Source organism: Pseudochaenichthys georgianus, chromosome 11 (assembly GCF_902827115.2).
Source record: "Pseudochaenichthys georgianus chromosome 11, fPseGeo1.2, whole genome shotgun sequence".
In the NCBI taxonomy this organism is placed as follows: Eukaryota; Metazoa; Chordata; class Actinopteri; order Perciformes; family Channichthyidae; genus Pseudochaenichthys; species Pseudochaenichthys georgianus.
The window spans coordinates 32,730,031-32,758,014 of record NC_047513.1 but is presented as its reverse complement, the minus strand read 5'-3'; the positions used below and the strand labels follow the sequence as shown (position 1 = coordinate 32,758,014).

General features: G+C 46.4%; 2 protein-coding genes across 4 annotated transcripts; both read right to left on the bottom strand.

Moving 5' to 3' along the window:
• Positions 1–594: 594 nt before the first annotated feature.
• LOC139432852 (putative uncharacterized protein ENSP00000383309) lies at positions 595–2,592 on the bottom strand. Of its 2 annotated transcripts, none has more exons than XM_071204897.1 (4): positions 2,512–2,592; positions 2,376–2,434; positions 728–2,298; positions 595–650 (listed from the first exon to the last, which is right to left on the bottom strand). In XM_071204897.1, exons 1-3 carry the CDS (start codon positions 2,532–2,534, stop codon positions 731–733), a joined length of 1,650 nt encoding a protein of 549 aa, XP_071060998.1. In that variant the 5' UTR covers positions 2,535–2,592; the 3' UTR covers positions 595–650; positions 728–730. The 2 variants fall into 2 exon arrangements, with proteins under 2 accessions (XP_071060998.1, XP_071060999.1); XM_071204898.1 differs by having other exon boundaries at positions 728–2,295.
• A 7,081-nt stretch (positions 2,593–9,673) lies between these two features.
• On the bottom strand, positions 9,674–11,560 carry LOC117455314 (serine/arginine repetitive matrix protein 2-like). Of its 2 annotated transcripts, none has more exons than XM_034094765.1 (4): positions 11,489–11,560; positions 11,353–11,411; positions 9,809–11,276; positions 9,674–9,731 (listed from the first exon to the last, which is right to left on the bottom strand). In XM_034094765.1, exons 1-3 carry the CDS (start codon positions 11,509–11,511, stop codon positions 9,853–9,855), a joined length of 1,506 nt encoding a protein of 501 aa, XP_033950656.1. In that variant the 5' UTR covers positions 11,512–11,560; the 3' UTR covers positions 9,674–9,731; positions 9,809–9,852. The 2 variants fall into 2 exon arrangements, with proteins under 2 accessions (XP_033950656.1, XP_071061000.1); XM_071204899.1 differs by having other exon boundaries at positions 9,809–11,273.
• Between the last annotated feature and the right edge of the window lie 16,424 nt (positions 11,561–27,984).

Genomic DNA, 27,984 nt, shown 5'->3' with positions numbered 1-27,984 from the left:
CTACAATATTAAATATCAGGCAATATATTATAAACATGTAATCCAATATGGCTACAGTCTACACTAGCATGTACACTTTGCATTCAAGTTGAGGAACTTTCAAAGATTCAAGTGCAGACATTGGGATAAGGAATCACATGTTTTAAGTTTAGTGCTCAATGTCTATCAATTGACATGTACATTTAGTGGGAGCCCCTTAAAGTGATAAGATATTTTACCACTTGAGCTAAAACCTAAGAGTCACATTATAAAGAGTGCCACTGGTAACGGTCAAAGTAAAAAGTCCAACTCAAAAGCAAACACTGCATTGTTTTAAGAACCAGTGTGCCACATAAGCAGATATCTCACACTTTTGTACATTTGCAATAGTTTCAACTAGAACTATTGAGACATTTGTTTTTGCTAAGGGGATTTTCACAATCTTTTGTCAGCGCTGTAAAGTATTAAGATACATTTTCCAAATTTGTTTTGTAAAGGAAACATTTTTGCAAATGCACACCTTTTAGACAATAGAGGGCACCAAGCTTACATCCACAAGCACTCATGCATTCACCATCCCACAATACAAGGTGAAGTAAAGACACAACCAGGTGGTAAATTCATGCATTTATTTAAAAAACGAAATATTCATCCGAGGACACCAGCTGCACCTGTAAGAACAAACACACATTAGTCACCAGGTTTAAGTTACTGTATAGAACAGCAAGAAAGCAAGCACAGTACTCACCTGCTATTGTCCCCACTTTGGACTGACATGAAACCATTTGGCATATATGTCAGCACTCGGGACATGAGGTTTGGGAGGAGCAACCTGAGGAAAGATGTAGGCCTGGGGTTCAGCCTGCCTCTGAGGGGCCACGTAGGCCCTGTTGGGAGCCTCGTAGGCCTGGTTCGTTGCTTGCCGCTGAGGGGCTACGTAGGCCTTCTTGGGCGTCTCGTAGGGCCTGTTGGGAGTCTCGTAGGGCCTGTTGGGAGTCCTGTTGGGAATCTCGTAGGGCCTGTTGGGGGTCCTGTTGGGAATCTCGTAGGGCCTGTTGGGAGTCTTGCAGGACCTGTTGGGAGTCTCGTAGGGCCTGTTGGGAGTCTCGTAGGGCCTGTTGGGAGTCCTGTTGGGAGTCCTGTTGGGAGTCCTGTTGGGAGTCCTGTTGGGAGTCTCGTAGGCCCTGTTGGGGGTCCTGTTGGGAGTCTCGTAGGCCCTGTTGGGGGTCCTGTTGGGAGTCTCGTAGGCCCTGTTGGGGGTCCTGTTGGGAGTCTCGTGGGCCCTGTTGGGGGTCCTGTTGGGAGTCTCGTGGGCCCTGTTGGGAGTCTTGTGGGCCCTGTTGGGAGTCTTGTGGGCCCTGTTGGGAGTCCTGTTGGGAGTCTCGGGGGCCCTGTTGGGAGTCCTGTTGGGAGTCTCGGGGGCCCTGTTGGGAGTCCTGTTGGGAGTCTGCTGCTGGGGAGCATTGTAGGCCTTGTTGGGAGCCTCGTAGGCCTGATTTGTTGCTTGCCGCTGAGGGGCCACGTAGGCCTGCTGGGGCTTCCTGACACTCACTTTCTCCTGCCCAGGAGCCTTCAGCCGTCTGATAGCATAGCCACCAAATTTATCAGGGATGATGTGGGTCTTGGTCGGGGCTAACTTCTTACCAGGGGTTCCCTCTCTGGACGATTTGGAGTCATAGCTCGTTGAGTAACTGCGAGTTTTGAAGATGGGACCATTTCCTACATTGGACTCAAGAGAAGTGCCATAACTTGAGGCCATGGAAGTAGCCTTGTAGCTTCCTCGGGCATTTCCTGCATTCCCTGAAAACAGTTTGTATGGGTTCACAACCTCAGTCTGGCTGGGGTTTTTAGAAGCTGAGGGACGGGAAGGTTTATCCGTTTTAGACACTAGCTTAGCGCGAACACTGGAGGAAGTTTTGGTCCGTGCAGGGATTTGGTTTGGCTCAGGAGCGCCGGCACCAAACAGGTTGGAAGACTTCCCCTCGTCCTTGTTGCTGCTCTTACTCAGAGAATCGCTACCGACAATAGCACTAGAAAGGCCATGATAACGCTGTTTAGGCACACGATTCAAGTTTGGTTTTGACACTGAGCTGCCCTGCACTAACCTGACTTTAGCCAAGCCACTTTTAGCTGGCTGTGAAACAGTTTGTGTGTAGCCACCAGTAGAAGGCCCCCAGCTAAAACGACTGCCCACAGCTGAAGGTATGTCTAAGTTTCTGCTTAGGGCCGGTCTGAGTTGATTCTGGAGATAGTCGTCACCAGCTTCCCGATTATTTTGCCTGAAGCCAACATATGTGTTGTTGTTCTTGCTCTGAGCTGCTAGAGAAAAAGAAGAATATTAAAACCACAGCTATAGTCATTCACAGCACTTACGTGAAATGTTGTGCTTAGCTCACCTTGTGAAGCCCACAAACAGCGCACATGCTCTGCTTGAACCAAGACAATAAGGACAATCCTGCACGGAAAAGATGTAAACATCAGAGAACGCAGACAGCGAACAACAATTAACTTTGCATATCTGCAGAAACTTACCCCAAATGAACTCCACAAGTCATATTTCTCTCTCTCTCTGTTCCAACACAGCAGTAAAGAACCAGTAGCCCCAAAGTGACTTGCTCTGCTTGTCTGAGCAGCAGAAAGGAGGCTTTATTGCAGCTTGCAGCCAATCAGGGCCTAATGAGCTGATTGTCTACAGGTGCTGCTGTGCTGTCAGGGTGGCAACTGAGTGCTGTTGATTTTCTGATTTTCTGTCACCTCTGAGTTCTTAAGTCCTGTGCAAAAAACTGTAAGGTAAAAGAGCAATATCTCAAACCCCTAAATGACCATTTTCTAAATCAGAATTTCTCACAAAGGGTTACTTTCAGTTGTTCAAGAAACTTGTTTGTTTTTGTTGCATTTCTCAGGGTAAAATGAAGAAAGTGAAAACAGAAAACATTTGGGATGTATTGAAGTAATTGGAGAGCAAAAATATGTTTTTGTTTCACCCTGTTGTTACATTACATGTCACTTGTTAGACGCTTTTATCCAAAGCGACTTACATACTCAATACTGTGGACAATCCACACAGGAGCAATTGGGGGTGAAGTGTCTCAGGGACACAAGGACATGCTGACTGCATTGGGGTTTGAACATGGGACCCGCTGATCTGAACACCAACGCACAGCCCACTGCACCACACACCTTTTTTTGCTTGTATTTTGGTACTGTTATTGGTTTTGTGAATATCTTTAGGACAAAGAAAAATAAGATTCAAGTTTGAATGTTCACTTGAGTTTTTCTTTTGTTACAAGTCCTTTTTGTTGGCTATGGTATTAGAGACTGTGCTTTCAGAATAATCATATATACTGTTATGTGCTCACTCCGTCACAAACACATGCGTTTTCATTAAGATAAAACAATGAAATACACTTGCAAAAACAGTTTTAGGCACGCTACTTCTGTACTTGTGTTAAAGTGTTTCATACTACATTGGCTGTTTGAGTAAACCATTCTTGTGATATGATTGATTTATGCACAAAATCCCTAGAACCATAAGCAACACAACACAGGACATTGAGCAAAAAAAAACATTAAAGGTAACAAAGGGAAAGTGATTGAAATGCAAATGGGGGTGAAGTATTTGCATAAAGTTTGTAAACAGATTGTTTAATATAGTTTTGCTGTTGTTTATGCAGCCCATATTTTCTTTATTCATTGATATATTTTCACAGTTTCTAGGTTCTTTGTACAAAGTGGAGGCAGGCAAGAAAAACAAATATATCCTTTCACGGACAATGAGTTGGAGCGCTAGCCAAGTGTTACATGTTGATGTCATTATGTTCAGGAAGTAAACAAAGGAGTCCAATGTGGGTGTTTCAAGCAAGTGAGGGGGGAGTGTGTGGGAGAGAAACCCCCTCTGGAGGGAGCACAGGCATTAACTTTGCAATCAAGGGATGGTTTTTATCTCTCATCTTAACACACACTAGCACCCATGTACACCCAATACTACCATGTGGTAGCAGCGCTGGGCAGCTCTGCGTCGTCCAGGTTGGTGGGATTCATCGCAGCCCCCCCACATCATGGCAAATATGAGGCGATTAAGGCCCTTCTCCTTAAGACATTTAGCTTATCTGCTAAGGAGAGGGCTCGCCAGTTACTTCACATTCAAGGCCTAGGAGACAGCAAGCCATCTCAGCAAATGGAGAAAATGCTAAATCTGCTTGGGGGGGAGGATCCCCGGCTTTTATTCACCGAGATTTTCCTGAGTCACTTGCCTCCCCGGGTACAGACGGCGCTGGCCAACACACCTGTCACGGAGCCCCGTGCTTTGGCTGAGGAAGCGGATCGTTTTTTTCCTGGCTACACAACAGCCCGGTGCAGAGACGTTAGCCGCGACGCTCAGCGGCCCACCTGCAGTCAAGAAAGCGTGGCGGAGGCCGGACACGGCTGTGGCGAGCCGGCGTGGAGACGCCGGAGAGTGCGTTTACCACGCACGTTTCGGGACAAGGGCGAAAAGATGCATCGCTCCGTGCAGCTACAAACCCCCGGGAAACGGAGGGGCCGGAGCTCAGTCGTGGCTCTGAGCGTCGGCGGCACGTGCAGGCTCCTCTTCGTCAGCGACAACGTTTCGGGGAGCCTGTTTCTGTGTGACACGGGCGCTCAACGGAACGTAGTTCCAGCGTCGAGTGAAGACGTCGCCCGTGGGGGGCACGGGCCGCGATTGACGACGGCTAACGGCGGTCCCATTCGCACGTACGGCGTGAGGCCTATGTGTCTGTGCATCGGAGGACAGCGTTTCAGCTGGGATTTCGTGACAGCGGACATTTCTTTTCCCCTCCTCGGAGCGGATTTTTTGTGTGCTCATGGACTCTTAGTGGACGTTAAGAATATGCATTTGGTTGATGCCTTAACGTTTTCTTCCCTCGTGTGCACACTTGGCAGCGCAGCGTATGACGGGCTGTCAGGCTCGCTGTCGAGGGCAGACACGTTTCTCAGACTGTTGGCCGAGTTTCCAGACCTGTCACTACCCACCTTCTCTGCGCTTACCACTAAGCATGGCGTGGAACACCACGTCACCACCGGGGGGCCTCCTGTCTACCCCAGGGCCCGGCGGTTGAACCCTTCTAAGCTGGCTGTAGCGAGGGCGGAGTTCGCAACCATGGAGCGCCTGGGCATTGTCCGCCGCTCCGACAGTCCTTGGGCTTCCCCCCTGCACGTCATCCCCAAACCGAACGGCGGGTTCCGCTCGTGCGGGGATTACCGCCGACTCAACGACGCCACTACGCCTGACCGCTATCCGGTGCCGCACATTCAGGACTTTTCGGCGCATCTGGCCGGTACGGGGGTATTTTCCAAGGTGGACCTGGTGCGTGGATACCACCAGGTGCCTATGCACCCCCTGGACATTCCCAAGACAGCAGTGATAATGCCTTTTGGACTTTTTGAGTTCCTGCGGAAGCCTTTTGGACTCAAGAATGCCGCTCAGACGTTCCAGCGCCTGATAGATTCGGTGCTAGGGGACCTGCCGTTTGTGTTTGTCTACCTCGATGACATACTCGTCGCCAGCGCTTCAGTGCAGGAGCACCTGTCCCACCTCCGAGCCCTTTTCACACGGCTCAACGAACACGGATTAATCATCAATCCTGCAAAGTGCCAGTTCGGGGTGTCGGACATCGATTTCCTGGGGCACCGTGTCACCAAGGGCGGTGCGACACCTCTGCCAGCGAAGGTGGAGGCTGTTGCTGCTTTTCCTCGCCCGCTCACAGCCCGGTCGCTCCGTGAGTTTCTGGGGATGGTGATTTTCTACCACCGTTTCATCGCCCGGGCCGCACACATCATGCGGCCGCTGTATGAAGCGTTGAAAGGCAAGACCCCCGTCCAGGAGATTGACTGGACAGCAGAGGCGGACGGCGCTTTTGCTGAGGTCAAGACCGCGTTGGCTCAGGCGGCTTTGCTGGCACACCCATCATCTACTGCTCCCATCTCCATCACCACAGACGCGTCCGGCTACGCGGTCGGCGCAGTGCACGAGCAGTGGGTGGAGGGCGCTTGGCGGCTGAAAAAGGCGAGCGGCTGAAAAAGGCGAGCGGCTGAAAAAGGCGAACGGCTGAAAAAGGCGAGCGGCTGCCAAGCGCCCTCCACTCACTGCTCGTGCACTGCGCCGACCGCGTATTCCGACGCCTTTTTCAGCCGCCAGCTGACGCCTAGAGAACGCAAATACAGCGCCTTTGACCCGGAGCTCCTCGGACTTTATTTGGCCGTGCGGCACTTCCGTTTCATGCTGGAAGGTCGTGAATTTACGGTGTTTGTCGACCACAAGCCGCTCACCTTCGCCATGTCAAAAGTGTTGGAGCCTTGGTCGGCACGTCAGCAGCGGCAGCTGTCCTACATATCAGAGTTCACTACGGACATTAAGCACGTGGCTGGAAAGTCGAACCTGGTTGCTGATTGCCTCTCCAGGGTCGTCATCGGTGCCGTCCAGTTGGGCCTGGACTATACTCGCATGGCGGTGGACCAGGTCACAGATCCCGGCGTCCAGGCTTTGAAGGTGGAGAGCGAGGGGCTGCGCTTGGAGGACGTGGTGTTCGGCGACGCGGGTATTACTCTCCTGTGTGACGTTTCTACGGGCCTGGCGTGGACTGTCGTCCCTGCCATCTGGAGGCGTCCTGTGTTCGAGGCTGTGCACGGCCTGTCACACTCCGGCGTTAAACCTTCGGTACATTTGGTAGCGGCGAAGTTCGTTTGGCAAGGACTGAAAAGGGACGTGAGGACTTGGGCCAGGGAGTGCGTGGCTTGTCAACGCGCTAAGGTGCACCGCCACACGAAGGCCCCGTTGGAGCGTTTCCTAGTGCCTGAGAGGAGGTTTGATCACGTCAACATTGACCTGGTTGGTCCGTTGCCTTCCTCTCAGGGGTTTTCCTACCTCCTCACCGTGGTGGACAGAACAACCCGTTGGCCGGAGGCGGTTCCGCTCGTTTCGACATCAGCCGCAGACGTTGCCCGGGCCTTCATTGCAACGTGGGTGTGTCGTTTTGGCACCCCGTCAGACATTTCCTCAGACAGGGGCTCTCAGTTCACGTCCGAGCTCTGGAACGCTGTGGCAGGCGGTTTGGGGGTTAAGCTGCACAGGACTATCGCTTACAACCCTCAGGCTAACGGCCTCTGCGAGCGCTTCCATCGCTCCATGAAGCCAGCCCTCAAGGCCGGCCTTTCAGACGGTAACTGGGTCGACAAGCTAGCCTGGGAGATGCTGGGCCTGAGGACCGCACCTAAGGAAGATCTGCAGTGTTCTACAGCGGAGATGGTCTACGTTCAGCCGCTGAGAGTTCTGGGGGATTTCCTCCCAAATGCATCAGCTCCCTGGTCTGCCAGGGCCCAGCGAGTTTTTATGCGTGACGCGGCGGAGGCTTTCGCTCCAGTCCCGACTACTCAGCACGGTGCGCCAGGGTCTCAAGTTCCCGCGGAGCTACGCTCGGCTGGGCACGTCTTCATTCGTCACGACGCACACAGAGGCCCCCTGCAGCCCCCTTACGATGGACCTTTCCGGGTTTTGGAACACGGTGAAAAACACCTGGTGGTCGACATGGCCGGTAAGGCTGAGCACGTCTCGGTTGACCGGGTGAAGGCTGCTCACTTGGACGTGGACCGGCCGGTGGTGCCGGTTCGGCCGCCGAGACGGGGCCGATCCCCGGCTTTGATTCCTGTCAGGGAGTGTGGACCTGTTGTTCCGGTCCCTCCTCTATCAGGGGCCGCACGGGCGGAGGTCGCTGTACCGACTCCGGTGCGCAGGTCTCGTGGGGGCAGGCGGATTGTTCCTCCCCGCCATACGGATGTGAATTCTGGGGGGGCTTGTGTGGTGACACATTATTGGACATAATTCACCTCTCGTATTGTGTTGCCACACGGACCCTTTAGTGGGAACACCTGTAGCATTAGCTTCCATTCCTGCTAGCTCGTCAAGCAGAGCAGTTCATGTGATAACCTCTCTGTTATTAATGGCTAATAAAGATCGGAACTCTGTTCTTAATACACCGCCTCCGACTCCCTTTTCCTGGCACTACAATACACACTATTACAAATCAGTTCATAGTCATCAGAAAATTAGCGGCCGGTGAATTAACTTTTATAAATGTTTGGGTTAAAACAACCCATATTCTTCAAGAAGCTTGTACTGTTCGGTAGATGGCAGTTTGACACTGAAGCTTCGAACGGAGCTTCAACCCTGGACTTCCTATTCCATAGAAGCAGTGCTTCGCAGCTTGCTTCAAATCACGTGACATATGATGTCCGAAGCAGCAACTGCTTCAAATCACGTGACATGTGACGTCCGAAGCAGCAACTGCTTCATTTCCTGAATGAATAACTTGACTGGTTCGCGGTACATTCACACGATTCAATGCACTGCCTCGTCTTGATTCTGACAGGTTGAAACAGTTTCAAATGTGAGCGCTTCAACACTTTATGACCGCTCTAAACAATGCGCAATGTGTGGGTTGTTGTCGTAGTTTGCGTTGTGGCTGTTGAGTTGTTGTTGGTATTGCATTTGAATTGTAGTAGGCTATCATTATACAGTAGAGCAAGCCAGGAAGAAAGATAGGTCGTTCTGGCTCGGGAAACACTTCGAAATTTGGAGAAGTTGTGAACAAAAGGACAATTATCAGTAATATAAAAACAGTTCAATATTTTAAGGAATAGATAGCCCAGTGGGTAGAGCCGGCGGCCCGAATGCGGCGATGTCCTGCGCAGCTGGTTCAAAGCCCGGAATGGATGTATTTTAATCTTTGCTTTTCAACTTTAATAACTGATAAAAGGCCCCCTACGCCCAAAAACATTTCCAGCACTCTCTAGGCTCTTCTCAATAACCCAATACACACAATTATCAATCTTTAATTGCAAATAGAATATGATATTCAGTCTTAGTGTGTGTGTGCATCGAATATTTTTCAAGGCAAAGATACGTTAAACCCAATGCAGCCTTGCACTTCGCCAGGAGAGGTCGCTGTAACTGAAGCTTCGAGAAATGAACCTATTTGACACAATTGTCCAAGTGGTTCGATGCTTCATTCAAAGCTTCATTTTGCCATCACTACTGTTCGGTCTTAGTGTATCTTTACATTAAAAGTTTCAGACTACAATGTTAAATATAAGACAATATATTATAAACATGTAATCCAATATGGCCACAGTCTACACTAGCATGTACACTTTGCATTCAAGTTGAGGAACTTTCAAAGTTTCAAGTGCAGACATTGGGATAAGGAATCACATGTTTTAAATGTAGTGCTCAATGTCTATCAATTGACTTGTACATTTAGTGGGAGCCCCTTAAAGTGATAAGATATTTTACCAATTGAGCTAAAACCTAAGAGTCACATTATAAAGAGTGCCACTGGTAAAGGCCAAGGTAAAAAGTCCAACTCAAAAGCAAACACTGCATTGTTTTAAGAACCAGTGTGCCACATAAGCAGATATCTCACACTTTTGTACATTTGCAATAGTTTAAACTAGAACTATTGAGACATTTGTTTTTGCCAAGGGGATTTTCACAATCTTTTGTCAGCGCTGTAAAGTATTAAGATATATTTTCCAAATTTGTTTTGTAAAGGAAACATTTTTGCAAATGCACACCTTTTAGACACTAGAGGGCACCAAGTTTACATCCACAAGCACTCATGCATTCACCATCCCACAATACAAAGTAAAGTAAAGACACAACCAGGTGGTAAATTCATGTATTTAAAAATAAAATATTCATCCGAGGACAACAGCTGCACCTGTAAGAACAAACACACATTAGTCACCAGGTTTAAGTTAATGTATAGAACAGCAAGAAAGCAAGTACAGTACTCACCTGCTATTGTCCCCACTTTGGACTGACACGAAACCATTTGGCATTTATGTGAGCACTCGGACTTGAGGTTTGAGAGGAGCAACCTGAGGAAAGATGTAGGCCTGGGGTTCAGCCTGCCTCTGAGGGGCCACGTAGGCCCTGTTGGGAGCCTCGTAGGCCTGGTTCGTTGCTTGCCGCTGAGGGGCTACGTAGGCCTTCTTGGGCGTCTCGTAGGGCCTGTTGGGAGTCCTGTTGGGAGTCCTGTTGGGATTCTCGTAGGGCCTGTTGGGGGTCCTGTTGGGAGTCTCGTAGGGCCTGTTGGGGGTCCTGTTGGGAGTCTCGTAGGGCCTGTTGGGGGTCCTGTTGGGAGTCTCGTAGGGCCTGTTGGGGGTCCTGTTGGGAGTCTCGTAGGGCCTGTTGGGGGTCCTGTTGGGAGTCTCGTAGGGCCTGTTGGGAGTCCTGTTGGGATTCTCGTAGGCCCTGTTGGGGGTCCTGTTGGGAGTCTTGTAGGCCCTGTTGGGGGTCCTGTTGGGAGTCTCGTAGGCCCTGTTGAGGGTCCTGTTGGGAGTCTCGTGGGCCCTGTTGGGAGTCCTGTTGGGAGTCCTGTTGGGAGTCTCGTGGGCCCTGTTGGGAGTCTGCTGCTGGGGCGCATTGTAGGCCTTGCTGGGAGCATTGTAGGCCTTGATGGGAGTCTGGTAGGCCTGCTGGGGCTTCCTGACACTCACTTTCTCCTGCCCAGGATCCTTCAGCCGTCTGATAGCATAGCCACCAAATTTATCAGAGATGATGTGGGTCTTGGTCGGGGCTAACTTCTTACCAGAGGTTCCTTCTCTGGACGATTTGGAGTCGTAGCTCGTTAAGTAAGTGCGAGTTTTGAAGATGGGACCATTTCCTACATTGGACTCAAGAGAAGTGCCATAACTTGAGGCCATGGAAGTAGCCTTGTAGCTTCCTCGGGCATTTCCTGCATTCCCTGAAAACAGTTTGTATGGGTTCACAACCTCTGTCTGGCTGGGGTTTTTAGGAGCTGAGGGACGGGAAGGTTTATCCGTTTTAGACACTAGCTTAGCACGAACACTGGAGGAAGTTTTGGTCCGTGCAGGGGTTTGGTTTGGCTCAGGAGCGCCAGCACCAAACAGGCTGGAAGGCTTCCCCTCGTCCTTGTTGCTGCTCTTACTCAGAGAATTGCTACCGACAATAGCACCAGAAAGGCCATGATAACGCCGTTTAGGCACACGATTCAAGTTAAGTTTTGACACTGAGCTGCCCTGCACTAACCTGACTTTAGCCAAGCCACTTTTAGCTGGCTGTGAAACAGTTTGTGTGTAGCCACCAGTAGAAGGCCCCCAGCTAAAACGACTGCCCACAGCTGAAGGTATGTTTAAGTTTCTGCTTAGGGCCTGTCTGAGTACATTCTGGAGATAGTTGTCACCAGCTTCCCAATTATTTTGCCTGAAGCCAACATATGTGTTGTTCTTGCTCTGAGCTGCTGGAGAAAAAGAAGAATATTAAAGCCACAGCTATGTCATTCACAGCACTTACGTGAAATGTTGTGCTTAGCTCACCTTGTGAAGCCCACAAACAGCGCACATGCTCTGCTTGAACCAAGACAATAAGGACAATCCTGCACAGAAAAGATCTAAACATCAGAGAACGCAGACCGCAAACAACAATTAACTTTGCATATCTGCAGAAACTTACCCCAAATGAACTCCACAAGTCATATTCCTCTCTCTCTGTTCCAACACAGCAGTAAAGAACCAGTAGCCCCGAAGTGACTTGCTCTGCTTGTCTGAGCAGCAGAAAGGAGGCTTTATTGCAGCTTGCAGCCAATCAGGGCCTAATGAGCTGATTGTCTACAGGTGCTGCTGTGCTGTCAGGGTGGCAACTGAGTGCTGTTGATTTTCTGATTTTCTGTCACCTCTGAGTTCTTAAGTCCTGTGCAAAAAACTGTAAGGTAAAAGAGCAATATCTCAAACCCCTAAATGACCATTTTGTACGTCAGACTTTCTCAAAAAGGGTTACTTTCAGTTGTTCAAGAAACTTGTTTGTTTTTGTTGCATTTCTCAGGGTAAAATGAAGAAAGTGAAAACAGAAAACATTTGGGATTTATTGAAGTAATTGGAGAGCAAAAATATGTTTTTGTTTCACCCTGTTGTTACATTACATGTCACTTGTTAGATGCTTTTATCCAAAGCGACTTACATACTCAATACTGTGGACAATCCACACAGGAGCAATTGGGGGTGAGGTGTCCCAGGGACACAACGACATGTTGACTGCAGTGGGGTTTGAACATGTGACCCGCTGATCTGAACACCAACGCACAACCCACTGCACCACACGCCTTTTTTTGCTTGTATTTTGGTACTGTTATTGGTTTTGTGAATATCTTTAGGACAAAGAAAAACAAGATTCAAGTTTGAATGTTCACTTGAGTTTTTCTTTTGTTACAAAGCCTTTTTGTTGGCTATGGTATTAAAGACTGTGTGCATGTTTGTCTGTCCTGCTTTCAGAATAATCATATATACTGTTATGTGCTCACTCTGTCAGAAACACATGCGTTTTCATTAAGATAAAACAATTAAATACACTTGCAAAAACAGTTTTAGGCACGCTACTTCTGTACTTGTGTTAAAGTGTTTTATACTACATTGGCTGTTTGAGTAAACCATTCTTGTGATATGATTGATTTATGCACAAAATCCCTAGAACCATAAGCAACACAACACAGGACATTGAACAAAAAAAAACATTAAAGGTCACAAAGGGAAAGTGATTGAAATGCAAATGGCGGTGAAGTATTTGCATAAAGTTTGTAAACAGATTGTTTAATATAGTTTTGCTGTTGTTTATGCAGCCCACATTTTGATATATTTTCACAGTTTCTAGGTTCTTTGTACAAAGTGGAGGCAGGCAAGAAAAACAAATATGTCCTTTCACGGACAATGTCTTGGAGAGCTTGCCAAGTGTTACATGTTGATGTCATTATGTTCAGGAAGTAAACAAAGGAGTCCAATGTGGGTGTTTCAAGCAAGTGAGGGGGGAGTGTGTGGGAGAGAAACCCCCTCTGGAGGGAGCACAGGGATTAATTTTGCAATCAAGTGATGGTTTTTATCTCTCATCTTAACACACATTAGCACCCATGTACACCCAATACTACCATGTGGTAGCAGCGCTGGCAGCTCTGCGTCGTCCAGGTTGGTGGGATTCATCGCAGCCCCCCCACATCATATGAGCCGATTTAGGCCCTTCTCCTTAAGACATTTAGCTTATCTGCTAAGGAGAGGGGTCGCCAGTTACTTCACATTCAAGGCCTTGGAGACAGCAAGCCATCTCAGCTAATGGAGAAAATGCTAAATCTGCTTGGGGGGGAGGATCCCCGGCTTTTATACATAAACCGAACGGCTGGTTCCGCTCGTGCGGGGATTACCGCCGACTCAACGACGCCACTACGCCTGACCGCTATCCGGTGCCGCACATTCAGGACTTTTCGGCGCATCTGGCCAGTACGGGGGTGTTTTCCAAGGTGGACCTGGTGCGTGGATACCACCAGGTGCCCATGCACTCCCTGGACATTCCCAAGACAGCAGTGATAACGCCTTTTGGAGTTCCTGAGGAGGCCTTTTGGACTCAAGAATGCCGCTCAGACGTTCCAGCGCTTGATGGATTCGGTGCTGCGGGACCTGCCGTTTGTGTTTGTCTACCTCGATGTCATACTTGTCGCCAGCGCTTCAGTGCAGGAGCACCTGTCCCACCTCCGAACCCTTTTCACACAGCTCAACGAACACGGATTAATCATCAATCCTGCAAAGTGCCAGTTCTGGGTGTCGGACATCGATTTCCTGGGGCACCGTGTCACCAAGGGCGGTGCGACACCTCTGCCAGCGAAGGTGGAGGCTGTTGCGGCTTTTCCTCGCCCGCTCACAGCCCGGTCGCTCCGTGAGTTTCTGGGGATGGTGACTTTCTACCACCGTTTCATCGCCCGGGCTGCACACATCATGCGGCCGTGAAGCGTTGAAAGGCAAGACCCCCGTCCAGGAGATCGACTGGACTGCAGAGGCGGACGACGCTTTTGCTGAGGTCAAGACCACGTTGGCTCAGGCGGCTTTGCTGGCACACCCATCATCTACGGCTCCTATCTCCATCACCACGGACGCGTCGGACTACGTAGCCCTCCACCCACTGCTCGTGCACTGCGCCGACCGCGTAGTCCGACGCCTATTTCAGCCGCCAGCTGACGCCTAGAGAACGCAAATACAGCGCCTTTGACCCGGAGCTCCTCTGACTTTATTTGGCCGTGCGGCACTTCCGTTTCATGCTGGAAGACTGTGAATTTATGGCGTTTGTCGACCACAAGCCGCTCACCTTCACCATGTCAAAAGTGGCGGAGCCTTGGCCGGCACGTCAGCAGCGGCAGCTGTCCTACATATCGGAGTTCACTATGGACATTAAGCACGTGGCTGGCAAGTCTTACCTGGTTGCTGATTGCCTCTCCAGGGACGTCATCGGTGCCGTCCAGTTGGGCCTGGACTATACTCGCATGGCGGTGGACCAGGTCACAGATCCCGGCGTCCAGGCTCTGAAGGTGGAGAGCACGGGGCTGCGCTTGGAGGACGTGGTGTTCGGCGACGCGGGCATTACTCTCCTGTGTGACGTCTCTACGGGCCTGGCGCGACCTGTCATCCCTGCCATCTGGAGGCGTCCTGTGTTCGAGGCTGTGTACGGCCTGTCACACCCCGGCGTTAAACCTTCGGTACATTTGGTAGCGGTGAAGTTCATTTGGCAAGGACTGAAAAGGGACGTGAGGACTTGGGCCAGGGAGTGCGTGGCTTGTCAACGCGCAAAGGTGCACCGCCACACGAAGGCCCCGATGGAGTGTTTCCTAGTGCTGAGAGGAGGTTTGATCACGTCAACATTGACCTGGTTGGTCCGTTGCCCTCCTCTCAGGGGTTTTCCTACCTCCTCACCATGGTGGACAGAACGACCCGTTGGCCGGAGGCGGTTCCGCTCGTTTCGACATCAGACGCAGACGTTGCCCGGGCCTTCATTGCAACGTGGGTGTGTCGTTTTGGCACCCCGTCAGACATTTCCTCAGACAGGGGCTCTCAGTTCACGTCCGAGCTCTGGAATGCTGTGGCACGCGGTTTGGGGGTTAAGCTGCACAGGACTACCGCTTACTACCCTCCGGCTAACGGCCTCTGCGAGCGCTTCCATCGCTCCATGAAGGCGGCCCTCAAAGCCGGCCTTACGGACGGTAACTGGGTCGACAAGCTGCCCTGGGTGATGCTGGGCCTGAGGACCGCACCAATGCTAGCAGTACTGCTCCGTGGCCCGGAGCCTGCCGACAGCCTACTAAGCTGCCGGTCCCCGCGCCTCCGGCTGTCGCCGCCGCTCGCCCCGGCAACGACCCCCCGAAGGTTAACCCGCTAGGCGGCTCCACGACGCCGTCCCATCTCCGGCCACCGGGTGGCGGGGGCGTCCGTCGGGCCAGTACGGGAGCCCGCTTTCCACGTGTTACACAGTAAAGCCAGTATTCGCTCGTCGCGTACTTGTACTTATGGGGGGGGGTGTCTATAAACCCAATACGGGGTCCCACTTTCCGCATATTACACAGTAACACAAGTATTCACTTGCTGTGTACTTATACTTAGGGGGGGGGTGTCCATCAACCCAATATGGGGTCCCACTTTCCACATATTACATAGTAACATGAGTATTCACTTACTGTGTAGTTGTACTTATGGAGGGGGGGTGTCCGTCAACCCAATATGGGGTCCCACTTTCCACATATTACATAGTAACATGAGTATTCACTTACTGTGTAGTTGTACTTATGGGGGGGTGGTGTCCGTCAACCCCTTGCCTTGGGGGGGTCCCACAAGTCAATATGAGAGCCCACTTCAGGGCTCCCACATCTCAATATGGAAGCCCACTTGCAGATATACCTATGGGGATTGGGGCGAAGTCCCACATCTCAATATGGAAGCCCACATCTCAATATTATTAATAATTCCAAAATAATAATAATAGTTATATTGACTGTCCCACAAGTCAATATGAGAGCCCACTTCAGGGCTCCCACATCTCAATATGGAAGCCCACTTGTAGATCCCACATCTCAATATGGAAGCCCACTTCTCAATATTATTAATAATTCCAAAAATAATAATAGTTTTTATAACTATTAAATATGTACCCATATTGACTTGTGTCACATATAAAAATGAATTCAAGGAACTCAAGATTTAGTGCCAAGGGCGGGGGTCGAACCCAGATCTACCACACCAAGGAGCGACTCTCATTCCATCTTTGGGGCCGCTCCAAGACCCCCAAAACACGGACGCAGCAGCCCCAGCATCTCTCCCTGCCATGAGCAAACAGGCTATTTCACACTGCAAGGAGACAGAGCGCGAAAAGCACCTCTTTGGGGGCGCTCCAAGACCCCCAAAACACGGACGCAGCAGCCCCAGCATCTCTCCCTGCCATGAGCAAACAGGCTATTTCACACTGCAAGGAGACAGAGCGTGAAAAGCACCTCTCTGTGGCCGCTCCCAGACCCCCAAAAGACGGACTAAGCAGCTCCAGCATCTCACCCTGACATGCAACAGTCATATTGACAGTCAATATGAGAGCCCACTTCAGGGCTCCCACATCTCAATATGGAAGCCCACTTGTAGATCCCACATCTCAATATGGAAGCCCACTTGCAGATATACCTATGGGGATTGGGGCGATGTCCCACATCTCAATAAGGAAGCCCACTTCTCAATATTATTAATAATTCCAAAATAATAATAATAGTTATATTGACTGTCCCACAAGTCAATATGAGAGCCCACTTCAGGGCTCCCACATCTCAATATGGAAGCCCACTTGTAGATCCCACATCTCAATATGGAAGCCCACTTGCAGATATACCTATTGGGATTGGGGTCGATGTCCCACATCTCAATATGGAAGCCCACTTCTCAATAATATTAATAATTCCAAAATAATAATAATAGTTATATTGACTGTCCCACAAGTCAATATGAGAGCCCACTTCAGGGCTCTCACATCTCAATATGGAAGCCCACTTCTCAATATTATTAATAATTCCAAAATAATAATAATAATAATAATAGTTTTTATAACTATTAAATATGCACCCATATTGACTTGGTCACATATAACAATGAATTCAAGGAACTCAAGATTTAGTGCCAAGGGCGGGAGTCGAACCCCGCTCTCACCAAGGAGCGACTCTCATTCCATTGCCCCACAAGTGGCGCTGAAGCTTATTGAACAAAAGTATAATATATAGACTCCACTATAAAGCAAAAAGACATTTCTCTATCGTTTTGGCGATCAAAATTGACAAGAAAACACATCAAATCACATCTACAAATCAATACGAAGCTAATGAAACTAGCGTGTTTACAAGTTTGAAAACGTAGCAGAGGCTTTTCACATCACACCATTGTCTGATATATGATTAATATGATTAATATGATGAAATTAATGTGTATAATGTTCTTAAATGTTCCCAATGATTGTTCTTATAATGTTTCTTAAATGTTTTTGTATAAATGTATTTGTTCTGCTATATAATATGGAGAGTCTGACAGGAGTTTCGAACCCGGGTCTCCCGTAGCGAGGGGCGACACCCGGTCGCCTCAAGCTTATAGTTGTATAGTCGGGACATTTTTCTGTCTTTTCCGCCATCAAAATGTACAAACGATGCCTCAAATGACATCTACAGATCAAGACGAAGTGAATGGAAGTACTCCCAGACTCCTAGAACCCCGACCTCCTGCATGAAGGGGCGAATCTTATCACACTGCGACACCCTGTCGCTTATAGCTCATAGAGGATAAGTCTGTGGAGAGTAACGAAACGTTTCCTAGTCTTTTTCACCATCAAAATGAACAAACTACACATCAAATCACATCTACAGATCAAGACGAATCGAATGGACGGACTCCTTGTGTGTGTAAATCGAGACCTGAGATCTCTCTCCCCTGCCTGCTTGCGAGGGCGAGGGGCAGTTTACACACACACACACAGCTGTTACATGCAGCAACACACACACACAGGGAGGAGATGGCAGAGATAACGCGCTCCGAGGTGTGGTTAAACTTCTCGGTGTGACGAGCGGTAACACGAGCAATTTATCGAGACATAAGTCATATATAAAAAAATAATTTAATAAAGTCTGAGTTAATTTTTTTGAGATCCATAGAAAAGGGGTGAAAATGGAAAAAAAGTATCCGAAAATAGTGTCCCATAAGGCGGGTAGAGTCCCTGACAACTCCCCTTACATTCCTCCAGAGTCAGAAAAAGTCTAAGTTAACTTTTGGAAGAACCAGAGGAAGGGGTGAAAATGGATCAATTGTACCCAAAAAATAGTGTCCCATAAGGCGGGTAGAGTCCCTGACAACTCCCCTTACATTCCTCCAGAGTCAGAAAAAGTCTAAGTTAACTTTTGGGAGAACCATAGAAAAAGGTGAAAATGGATCAATTGTACCCGAAAATAGTGTCCCATAAGGCGGGTAGAGTCCCTGACAACTCCCCTTACATTCCTCCAGAGTCAGAAAAAGTATGTTAACTTTTGGAAGAACCAGAGGAAGGGGTGAAAATGGATAAAATGTATCCGAAAATAGTGCCTCATAATGTGCGTAGAGTCCCCTGACAACTCCACTCCTCCAGAGACCAGTTCAAAAACTTAAAGTTTTTTAAAGGAATGGTGCACTCATTAGATAATTAATCAAAACTTCAGTATTTAGTGAAACATTATGTTTAAACCATACCCTGAAGAAATCAGCGATATTCCCCAGTAAATAATGATTTTATAGCTCTTTTTTATCAAAACCTGTATATTCCGTCTGGCCGCCGCCATTTTTGCCATTTTCAGTAGTCACGTGATGGTCTTGACGTCATCCATGCGTTCAATTTGTCGACACACGGAAACATGGCGGAGTATTTGAGTTCGGACTCGTCTGCAGAGGAAGAAGTTTTGACCAATGTGAAGAGATTGGATGGGGGAATCAGTATGACAATACGACACCCTCTGTCCTTAGACCCTCACATCGTACAAGGAAAAACTTCCGAAGAAAACCCACAGTTTAAAGGGAACATGGGAGAAACCTCAGGGAGAGCAACAGAGGAGGGATCCCTCTCCCAGGACGGACAGACGTGCAATAGATGCCGTGTGTAAATTGAAAAGATAATACATTTGCAACATAGATAGTCCAAATGTTTGGAAATGCATGTGTGTATATTAGGAAGATGATATAAGATACTATATGTATGCATGTAGTACCACCCTTGCTAGCGAGCGATTCCCTCTCTAGTTTAGCATACTCAGCTTCGTTGTCCCTGGCCATAGAATCACGATTTTATGGGGCCGGAAAAAACTGGGGGAAAATACACACTAGCCGGTACTACGCTATATGGAAAGGCCACCAAAAACTGTCCTGGCCTGGACGCTAAAGGACGTTAAAACGGGGCTAGCCGCTGCAATGGAAATGCGCTATATAACATACCTTATTCTTACTCCGAGCACTACTTCTGCTCCTCCGTCGCTTCACACTTGCAGAGGGCGATTTCTCAATTGGCCGAACTGGTGTCCTGGTCGGTGATGACACCAGAAAGACCGATGGTACTGCATCTCCATTAAGTAATGGTTGTTCCATAAATCCCATGTTATGTTTTATCATACTCTCAGAGTAGTCGTCCGGAAATTTGAAATGTTCGCTGCATACATGAGCCTGTGAATCTTTCGGTTCAGGCCGGCCACATTTCGCTAGCCACTGCCTCCGAATGTACTTCTTACGATTACCTTTTGGCAACAGATGGAACCGAGCATTCCGTGGATTGTTCCTATTAGAATTGTGGCACTATTTCGCGATACAGTGAGGCATATTTGAAGAGAGAAACTACAGTAAATAACATGGAGATCAACGTGTCTTTGAAAACCAAACGCATGGTTTACGTCACTTCCGGAAAATGGCGGCGCCCACAGTGTTGATGTTATTTCGGTATATAATCAGTTTAAAATCACTGATAATGTCATTGGATTAAAAAAAAAAAAAAAAAGACTGGCAGAGACTGGTCTGTTTTATCGGATGATAATTATTTAAAAATGAGTGTCATGAGCATACCATTCCTTTAAGAACCATACTGGGGGGTGAAGGAGTTTTGGACTACTTTCCTCCGCGCCGTTCCTAATGAGCTTGCTTTAAAAGAAGAAACACTCAAAACAACCAGGACGAGGGTTAAACAAAAATCTGTTTTAATCATAAACGGTAATAATGCAATACCATATAATACATTACCATACGAAGCCATATCATATGAGTAATGTCAGGAGTATGCCTACTCCTGGCCTTGTTCACAGGCTGCCCCGACCTCCCAGTCCGGGCGGCGTGTGGAGAGAGAACGAAGCAACCGGTTGCACGTCCCAAAACCAACAAAGGGGTGGAGTTTCATTTGGGAGATACCAACACGCTGTCTCACAGGGAATTAGCGCGGGCAGCTTTGAAAGCCACAGGTGTTGGGAAGGCCTGCAGGATGCACCTCATTAAAAATCAGGGGAAATGTCCCTCCCCATTTGCAAAGCCTATCGATGGTTTAACCCAGAAAAACATTCTCAGGGATAATCTTTACACTCAAAACAGAAATCACCATTAATTCTGCATCTTCCTTCTTCACAAATAGCTTAAAACACTCTTTTGATAAACAGGTAAACAGTCAAAGAAAACAACTATTGCGCTGATCTACTTTTAAGAAAAAGGGAACATTGTTTCAGAAATCTATAAAAAACCTCTCTATATTTGAGAGGAAAAATGTACCTTTTGTTCCTTCAACTATTAACACACAGGAATGTATAAACCCACACATATACTTATTCAAGATATATAGACTTCTCTGAAACTTGGCCTGCTTGAGATCCTAAGCAGAATATATTCTCTCCACACCAAGCACCCTGTCTTGCATACCTCCACATCCCCCACATAGCAATAAAACCATTAACAGCCCTTTGTCTATCGCCATTTTAGTCCTCACATTTATGAAAGGATCAAACAGAGAAATAACTATAAAACACAAACACAGGTATTGCCTGAACAGTATTCACTTAACTGCTACTATTGAAACTCAAAGGACCTCTTTTAGTGTCTGGAAATTGCAACAAGACTTTCTGCCATTTCAAATGTAACACACTTCTTTGGTACAATATCTCACATCAATTTCCACAATTCCCTCTTTTGCACTCTTAAAAAAGAGTGCAACTTACACAAGGCACTTGAAACATAACTATTGTCGCTCCTCTCAACATTATATTTAGAGCCCTTTAAACATTTGGAAACAGTCCTTCATAGCAATTTCTTATGGCAGAATGAGAGGGAGACCAAAAAATGTCAAAAAACTGCGTCCTTGTCTGCTGAGTCTCCATACTCGTCCTCCGAGACACAGGCCAACAGTGTCAGCAGGGGGAGAAGCAGCTTTTCCCTCAATGGTGGAACGGATTAGTCTGACACATAATGAGCGGATGCACGGCACACAACAACACCCACATGATAGTCTTTGTCCATGGATATAACTCGAATGGTTTCATCAGACCCCTCTGAGGGCAGGATGGGCTGGTTACACGCAGCACATTTAGGCGCCAGGACCCTGTGGTAGTCTTTCAGACAGTAGATTTTATTCTCAGTGTCCACAGTGAAGGGCACTTCGTCCAGGCTCTCGTTGCAGATGCCGCAGCGGAAACAACCGGGGCGGTAAGACTTCCCCAGGGCCTGCAGGATCATGTCCATGATCAGATGTCCACATGCGTTGCACTTGTCTGCAGACTGCTGGAACCCAGAGTACAGAAAGTCCTCTTCACAGAAAACCCTTCCTGCGTCATAGTAGAACGCCTTCCCTCTCAGCTTGGCAGGCCTGGCTGGCTCCATACACCATCTTGTTGCACTTAACACACACTCCTGTTTCAGCGGAGAGTGGAGTCCCCTGTGCCGTCCTGGCTTGCCGTGTCTTTGTCCCCCCGATCCGCTGATGGCGGCTTCTGGGCTGCCTGCTAGAGAGATGTCTTCCTTCTCCTCCGGCTTGCTGATGGCGGCTTCCGAGTCGATGCTGAATTGATGTCCTCCCGATCTTCCTTTTCCGGTCCGATGATGATGCCTCCCGACTGCTGGATGGCTGTCCTCCCGATCCTCCTTCCCCGGTCCGATGATGATGCCTCCTGGGACGACTGCTGGATGGATGTCCTCGAGGTCCTTCTCCTCCAGTCCGCTGATGACAGCATCCGAGTCGACCTCCATGACGAGAGCCAGATCCGTCCTGATGTCGTCTAGGGTCCTCGCAGGTGTTTTCCCCCGCCGCACACTGGCTCCAGTGGTACCAGTTGTCCCCCTTTCCTTGTAGGCGGACGGCATGGGATGTCCGCTGGGTCACTCGGTCGGGGCCGGAGAGCCTGGGGTTGATCCACTTTGTTCTGCTGACAGTCCGCCTCCTGCGTCTCGGGTCCCCCTTTTGGCGTCAACAACCTGTGTGGAGAAATCTGATACAAATCCCTCAAGCCTACGCTCCGGGCTCTGAGGGCCCTCGGCTGTTTGACCCACACCAGTGCGTGGCCACTTGGAGCCTGTTGGTGGGGTGTCTTAAAACAACAGACGTCTGTGCACAGGTTTTCTAAATTAATTGTGCAGCTTCAGAATCTTAATACTTGGACTGTGCCAACTAAATAAGAACCCCAACATCTTTAGGTAAACTAAATAACATATTTCAATAGCTCTGAATTTCTGACAAGCATCTGTGTTTATTTTCAAATGAAATCCTTGAGATCCCATTAAAAATCTAAATATGATTTGAACTGCTAATGTTTCTGGTAAAGAAACACACTAATGTTATGGATTCAAAAACAACCAAAATCACAATACTAACAAAGTGAATGGCTTCCTGGTGATACTGCTTCTACCCGTCAGTTCTTAGATATTATCCCGCTGAAAAAATGAATACAGAATTCCAACAAACTGTCCTCAAATGGCTTTCTATTATAATTGTAGATGAAATGTATATCCCCATAATGACCTAAACAATAAAGTCTATGGCTTTTACTTCTTTACCAGACTAGTTATATGATGTTGTTTAAATTACATTACTATATTTTAGCTTTAACTGTAAATATGTTCTTTCTACATTTCAAACCTCAGTTACTTTAATACCTGTTGAAACATTAGTTGAAACATTACTCACAGGTCAGCTTCTTCAGTATTCCATTCTGGACTTACATCTCTCTGGTAGCCCCTTGGCCACTGATTCTTTATCTGTGTTACCTGCTATAACTCAATCAATATTAGAGACATGTCAACATTCATCAAACAGCCTCTTATCCCCAGATATGGAGCAGGTCAATTCTAAAACTGTCAATCAATGGTCAGATTGAACAATGGAGTTGGAGCAGCAGGTTCCTTCCAGTCCCTAAATAAAAAAATGTACATTGAGAAGTTTACACTCCCCCTTTTTTACACATTATCTCATGTGTAAACAAAATCCTGTATGGGAAGAAAACCTTCAGGTCATAATGGATTATAAGACAATACCAAACATTTTTCCCAAATGTACATCCATCATTTCCACAGTAAACACTTCAGTGTAATGAAGTGTTTCTCTCCATCTTTCAGTCCTAAAAGAAACAGAATCTTCATGTTTTAGTTTGAGCTTCACATTCTGCAAACTGCCATCTCCTGTGGGAGTGAAATATCATCAAGCAGATTAGAAACGGTTTCCCCTGTTGTGCAATGTTAGGAAACCTCTCATTTCACACATTATTACCACACAAAAATAATGTGTTAGTCCAAAACATGCTTGATTAGTCATTGTTTTAAATCATGCAGTTGCACTGATCAGATGCAGACATACACTCACTCACACTCACACTGTCAGATTGTAAAGTCAGGTTTGGTCAGGTACACCTCAGAGTCAGTCATTGACAGTGCCTTCCCAAGTTACCCTGTCGGTCAGGGTCAAAGGTCAGTTGGTCTCAGTCTTTTTGGCCATGTGTCGTGCTCTGCAGAGACTCCGATCTTCCAGCACAGGCCAGCATCCTCCGTCTATAAAAATCTGTATATATGGAGCGCCATTATTTATTAATTCACAATTACAACTATAATGTTCAAGATATCTCTAACTTTTCATTGGAACAACGGTTTCCCAAATTCCCTGAAAAGTGTTAGCCAAAAAATGTCACTTCCTTATTGTACTACTACTGCAGTTCATTAACACCTAATCAATATCAACACATCTAATAGATGTAATTCAGAAACTTGTGTACATCACTATTATCTTGTGTCAAAACATTACTAGGATCTGTAAAGCTCTGCTATGTATTCCATAACTCATTCTATTAATTTATCTTCAATTCTGGTGCACTTAAAGAACAATTTTACCATCTTTAACAGTGCGTGGAACCCTGGGTGTCCTGAACATGTAACAATCACTCCTTCCTTCATCAAGGACCTAAAAACAGAAGTAATTTCATCAATGGTTTGTAGCTGAACTTAGGAATTATCCCTCATGGTAGGTATGTTTTTACTTTTTAACATCTCTAAATGTCAGTTAATTACTAACTAAATGAATGTACATTAGGAGGTGGTGCCGCTAGTCCTCTAAACTCATAATCTGGTGCTGTGCGCTTCCTGTGAAGCTGCAAGTAAGATTTTAAAAAACCACTGCAGGGTGGGTCGAGTGACCCCTCCTCCCTATTGGTCATCAATAATATGCACCCTTCTAATGGGTGATTGAAGGCCCCACATTATTTCCCATTTCAGCATCAGCCCTCTTTACTCTAAAATTACTTTTTAAATAGGAATATGTAGAAATGGAACAAATATTCAATCTTCAGAAAAGTTCTTAACCAATGTCTATCTAGTGAACAGCCAACATATTTTAAAATGTCAGATGTATAAAAATAAGCCTAAATACTCCCTTACCATCAAAGTCCAAATCTAGACACAAGGTGAACAGTTTTGGTAACGGACAATTTAATCTAAAAACAAAACAAAATTGGACTTGTGTCCTTGTTTTTTGTTCTTCAAAATACATTAGCAAATACCCTGCGAAGTATTCGCAACCTAACTAACCCTCCCTAGGATATGAAATCCATTAATCCCTTTACTCATAGTTAGTTTATATGTCTAAATTATTATGTGTGACCTAATAATCAGATGTCTTGTTTGTCAACCAAGAATATTAAACTTTAATCTTTTCAGTATTCCAGACCATCGTTTAAACAATCAGCCTCCCCTCTCAAACACTAATGTTATTGTTGTACACCACCCTCTGGAAAACTCTTGCACAGTTATGCTGTCAAATCATCACATAATTTCCTCAGAGTCTGAACCGTCTGAGACCAGCCTGTCTCAAGATCTTGTCACAATGTGAACAGTCAGTAATGCGTTGTCCTCTGCAGCTGTAGTCAATTGGATCAATGAAACTCTTGCACTGGGATGTCCTGAGGGGGAAGGCACCTCTGGATCAATGTGCTACAGTCAGCAGACACACGTTGTCCTCTGCACAGCAGGAATCCCCAAAAACTGCTGTTCCTCTTCCCACCACTGTTGCCTTGGCAACGAGGTACACGCAAAATGTCAAACCCTCCTCAGATGCGTTCTTTGCACAGTTCTTCTGTTTCTGTAGTGAGCAACTCTTCACCAACACACTGATTCAGAGTACAACCCAAAGGTGGCGCACAACTTTCCAGTACCGCTGTAATCACAATAAATCAGCAACTGGAGATAAACTCAATTTAAATCTCTCCCCCAAAGGGTTACAAAATAAAACGGCTGAGTGTCTATATGGTCAGAAATGCTGAAACATGTGAATGTTAAAACAAATCAATGGCAGTAGTCTACCCGGATTTTTTACTCCATTAAAAGTAGTAAAACCACATTGTAAAATCCCTTTTGTCTAGTTGAAGTCCTGCTTACTTCATCTTTAAAATCTTCTTTAATTTGAAACCAAAAAAGGTCTTCCTTCTCCACCATGATCCTATCTCTACATCCAAGTCCCCACAAACTGATGATTTATCTTTAGAAACCATGAGGAATGACCCATAAAACACTATTCTTCCTTACTTCAGTTCTAAACCAAATGAGCCAAACAGGAAACCCCCTTTAACCACTTGCTTATTCTATTCTTTTTGAAATTGTTTATCTAAGTTGTGTTACAAGCAGGTTAGATCTGTAACAAAATACAAAACGAACTGTATTTAGCGCTATAATTGAAAAACAAGTAATCTGATCATATTTAATGAATATATATGTTTGAACACTTATTATTACCGGAAAGGTTTCCTCACAAAATGTAATCTCTATTACTAAAGCTCAAACCTAAAGAAATCATCACGGAACAGTTTTCTGTCATTATCACTTAATTGTCTCAATACAAACTAAAAAGCGTTTTGAAAACTCCCACTCTTGAGAACATCTCAACACTTTATTCCATCTGAGCACGAGTGTCTGACAGACACGCCCTATTAATCCAAAACGGTCTTTAATGGTATCAATTATGAACTTCCTTAATATGAATTGTAAATGCAACATATGTTCTCTTTAGAACACAGATATGACAGTAGCTGCTGAAACTGGTTAATAGCAGTTTTCTGTCAACCTAGTTAAGCATGTTGTTGTTATATCTAGTAAATATATTTTTATTTCATGTTTACTCACAAAACAATATGACATTATTTAGAAACAAGTTTTACTCTCTCTGAACTCTTCAAAACATCTACTTGTCTTTCTCTTTCCTCCCTGTGCCCTGCAGCTGCCAGCTCAAGTTTCCCCTCATCAATCACCTCTGTGTGTTTGTGCAACACCTCTGTCATGTGTACCCATTTAGCAGATTCATTCTGACTGACAACCTTATAACAACCTCCCGTTTACTTTCTACTCTTTCTTCATAAACTTACAAACACAATTAATGTCTACTAATGATATTACAAAAACACTAGGTGGAATAATCCACTATTATGTTCAATTTGAATCAAACTTTAACCTGCTTCATATACTCAGCAATAGCTATTATTACTTTCCCTCAACGATACTGTATGCAATAAATGCCTCTGAAATATAAGTAAACTTCTCAGTAAATGACAAATACCACGAAATTCACAATGCAATGTTTCTTATTTATTTAAATATCTACGACACATTGATCTATTAATCTTCAATGTTATTCCCTCCCTTTTCAGAGGAAAGCTGTGAAGTGGGGGCTTTCTCGAACCCACGCCTTCAGCCAGCTTGACTTCGCATGTCTTTATCTGACTTTTCTCCCTTATCTTATTAGTAATTATTCACATAAAATTATTCCCCGTACAGTCTATCGAGCTTTCTTGGTGCGATGTTTATTTCAACAGATAATGCGACCTTAGAATGCGCTTCGACGCGGCTTTTCAGCTATGTGACATCCTCATGGAGCCAAAACCCAGGTCAACAGAATCCTTTATCATCACGTTTAGCTTCTTAGATTAATAACCCCACAGAACAAGAGAACGAGATTCCGTTCGTTTCAAAATGACTTTTTGAAATTTGTGTATCTCCTCTTGGATTTATTACATATAATACACTCCAGCGTCCTATGAGGCTGAAGAAGTATTATTCAGTTTCGTCCTGGGTGGATATAATTTCCTATGAAACCCACTGGACTTCCCCGACTGAAATTGCCGACTTGATTTCTCTAAAACCAACGGGGCCCTGCACCATTTTCTTACATTTCTCGTCGCTTCACGTGTAGCATACCCCCTAGGTTCTTAACCTTTGCTTTATCAACATGAGTAGTCCATAGTTACCTACCTATTCTATATGCATTGCATCATTATATAACATTTATAGTCCTTTGTTACCTATCTATGCTAATGTATGCATTGCACTATCTTATAAGATTAGTAGTCCGTCGTTACCTACCTATTATAATATAATTGCATTGCATCATTTTACCGCAGTCCTTTGTTACCTACGGATGCAATATAAGCAGTCCTTCGTTACCTACCTATGTTATTTAAATATCTACATTGCACTCTTTACCGTAAATGACACCTGGAAATATCTTTGACAACTCTAAAATTTAGCTTGAGCCAATTACAGACCTTCGATAGAAACAGGCGTCCGTTTTACCTTTCAGTTAGATCCATAGTTGTCAAATATTATTCCAGGCATCTC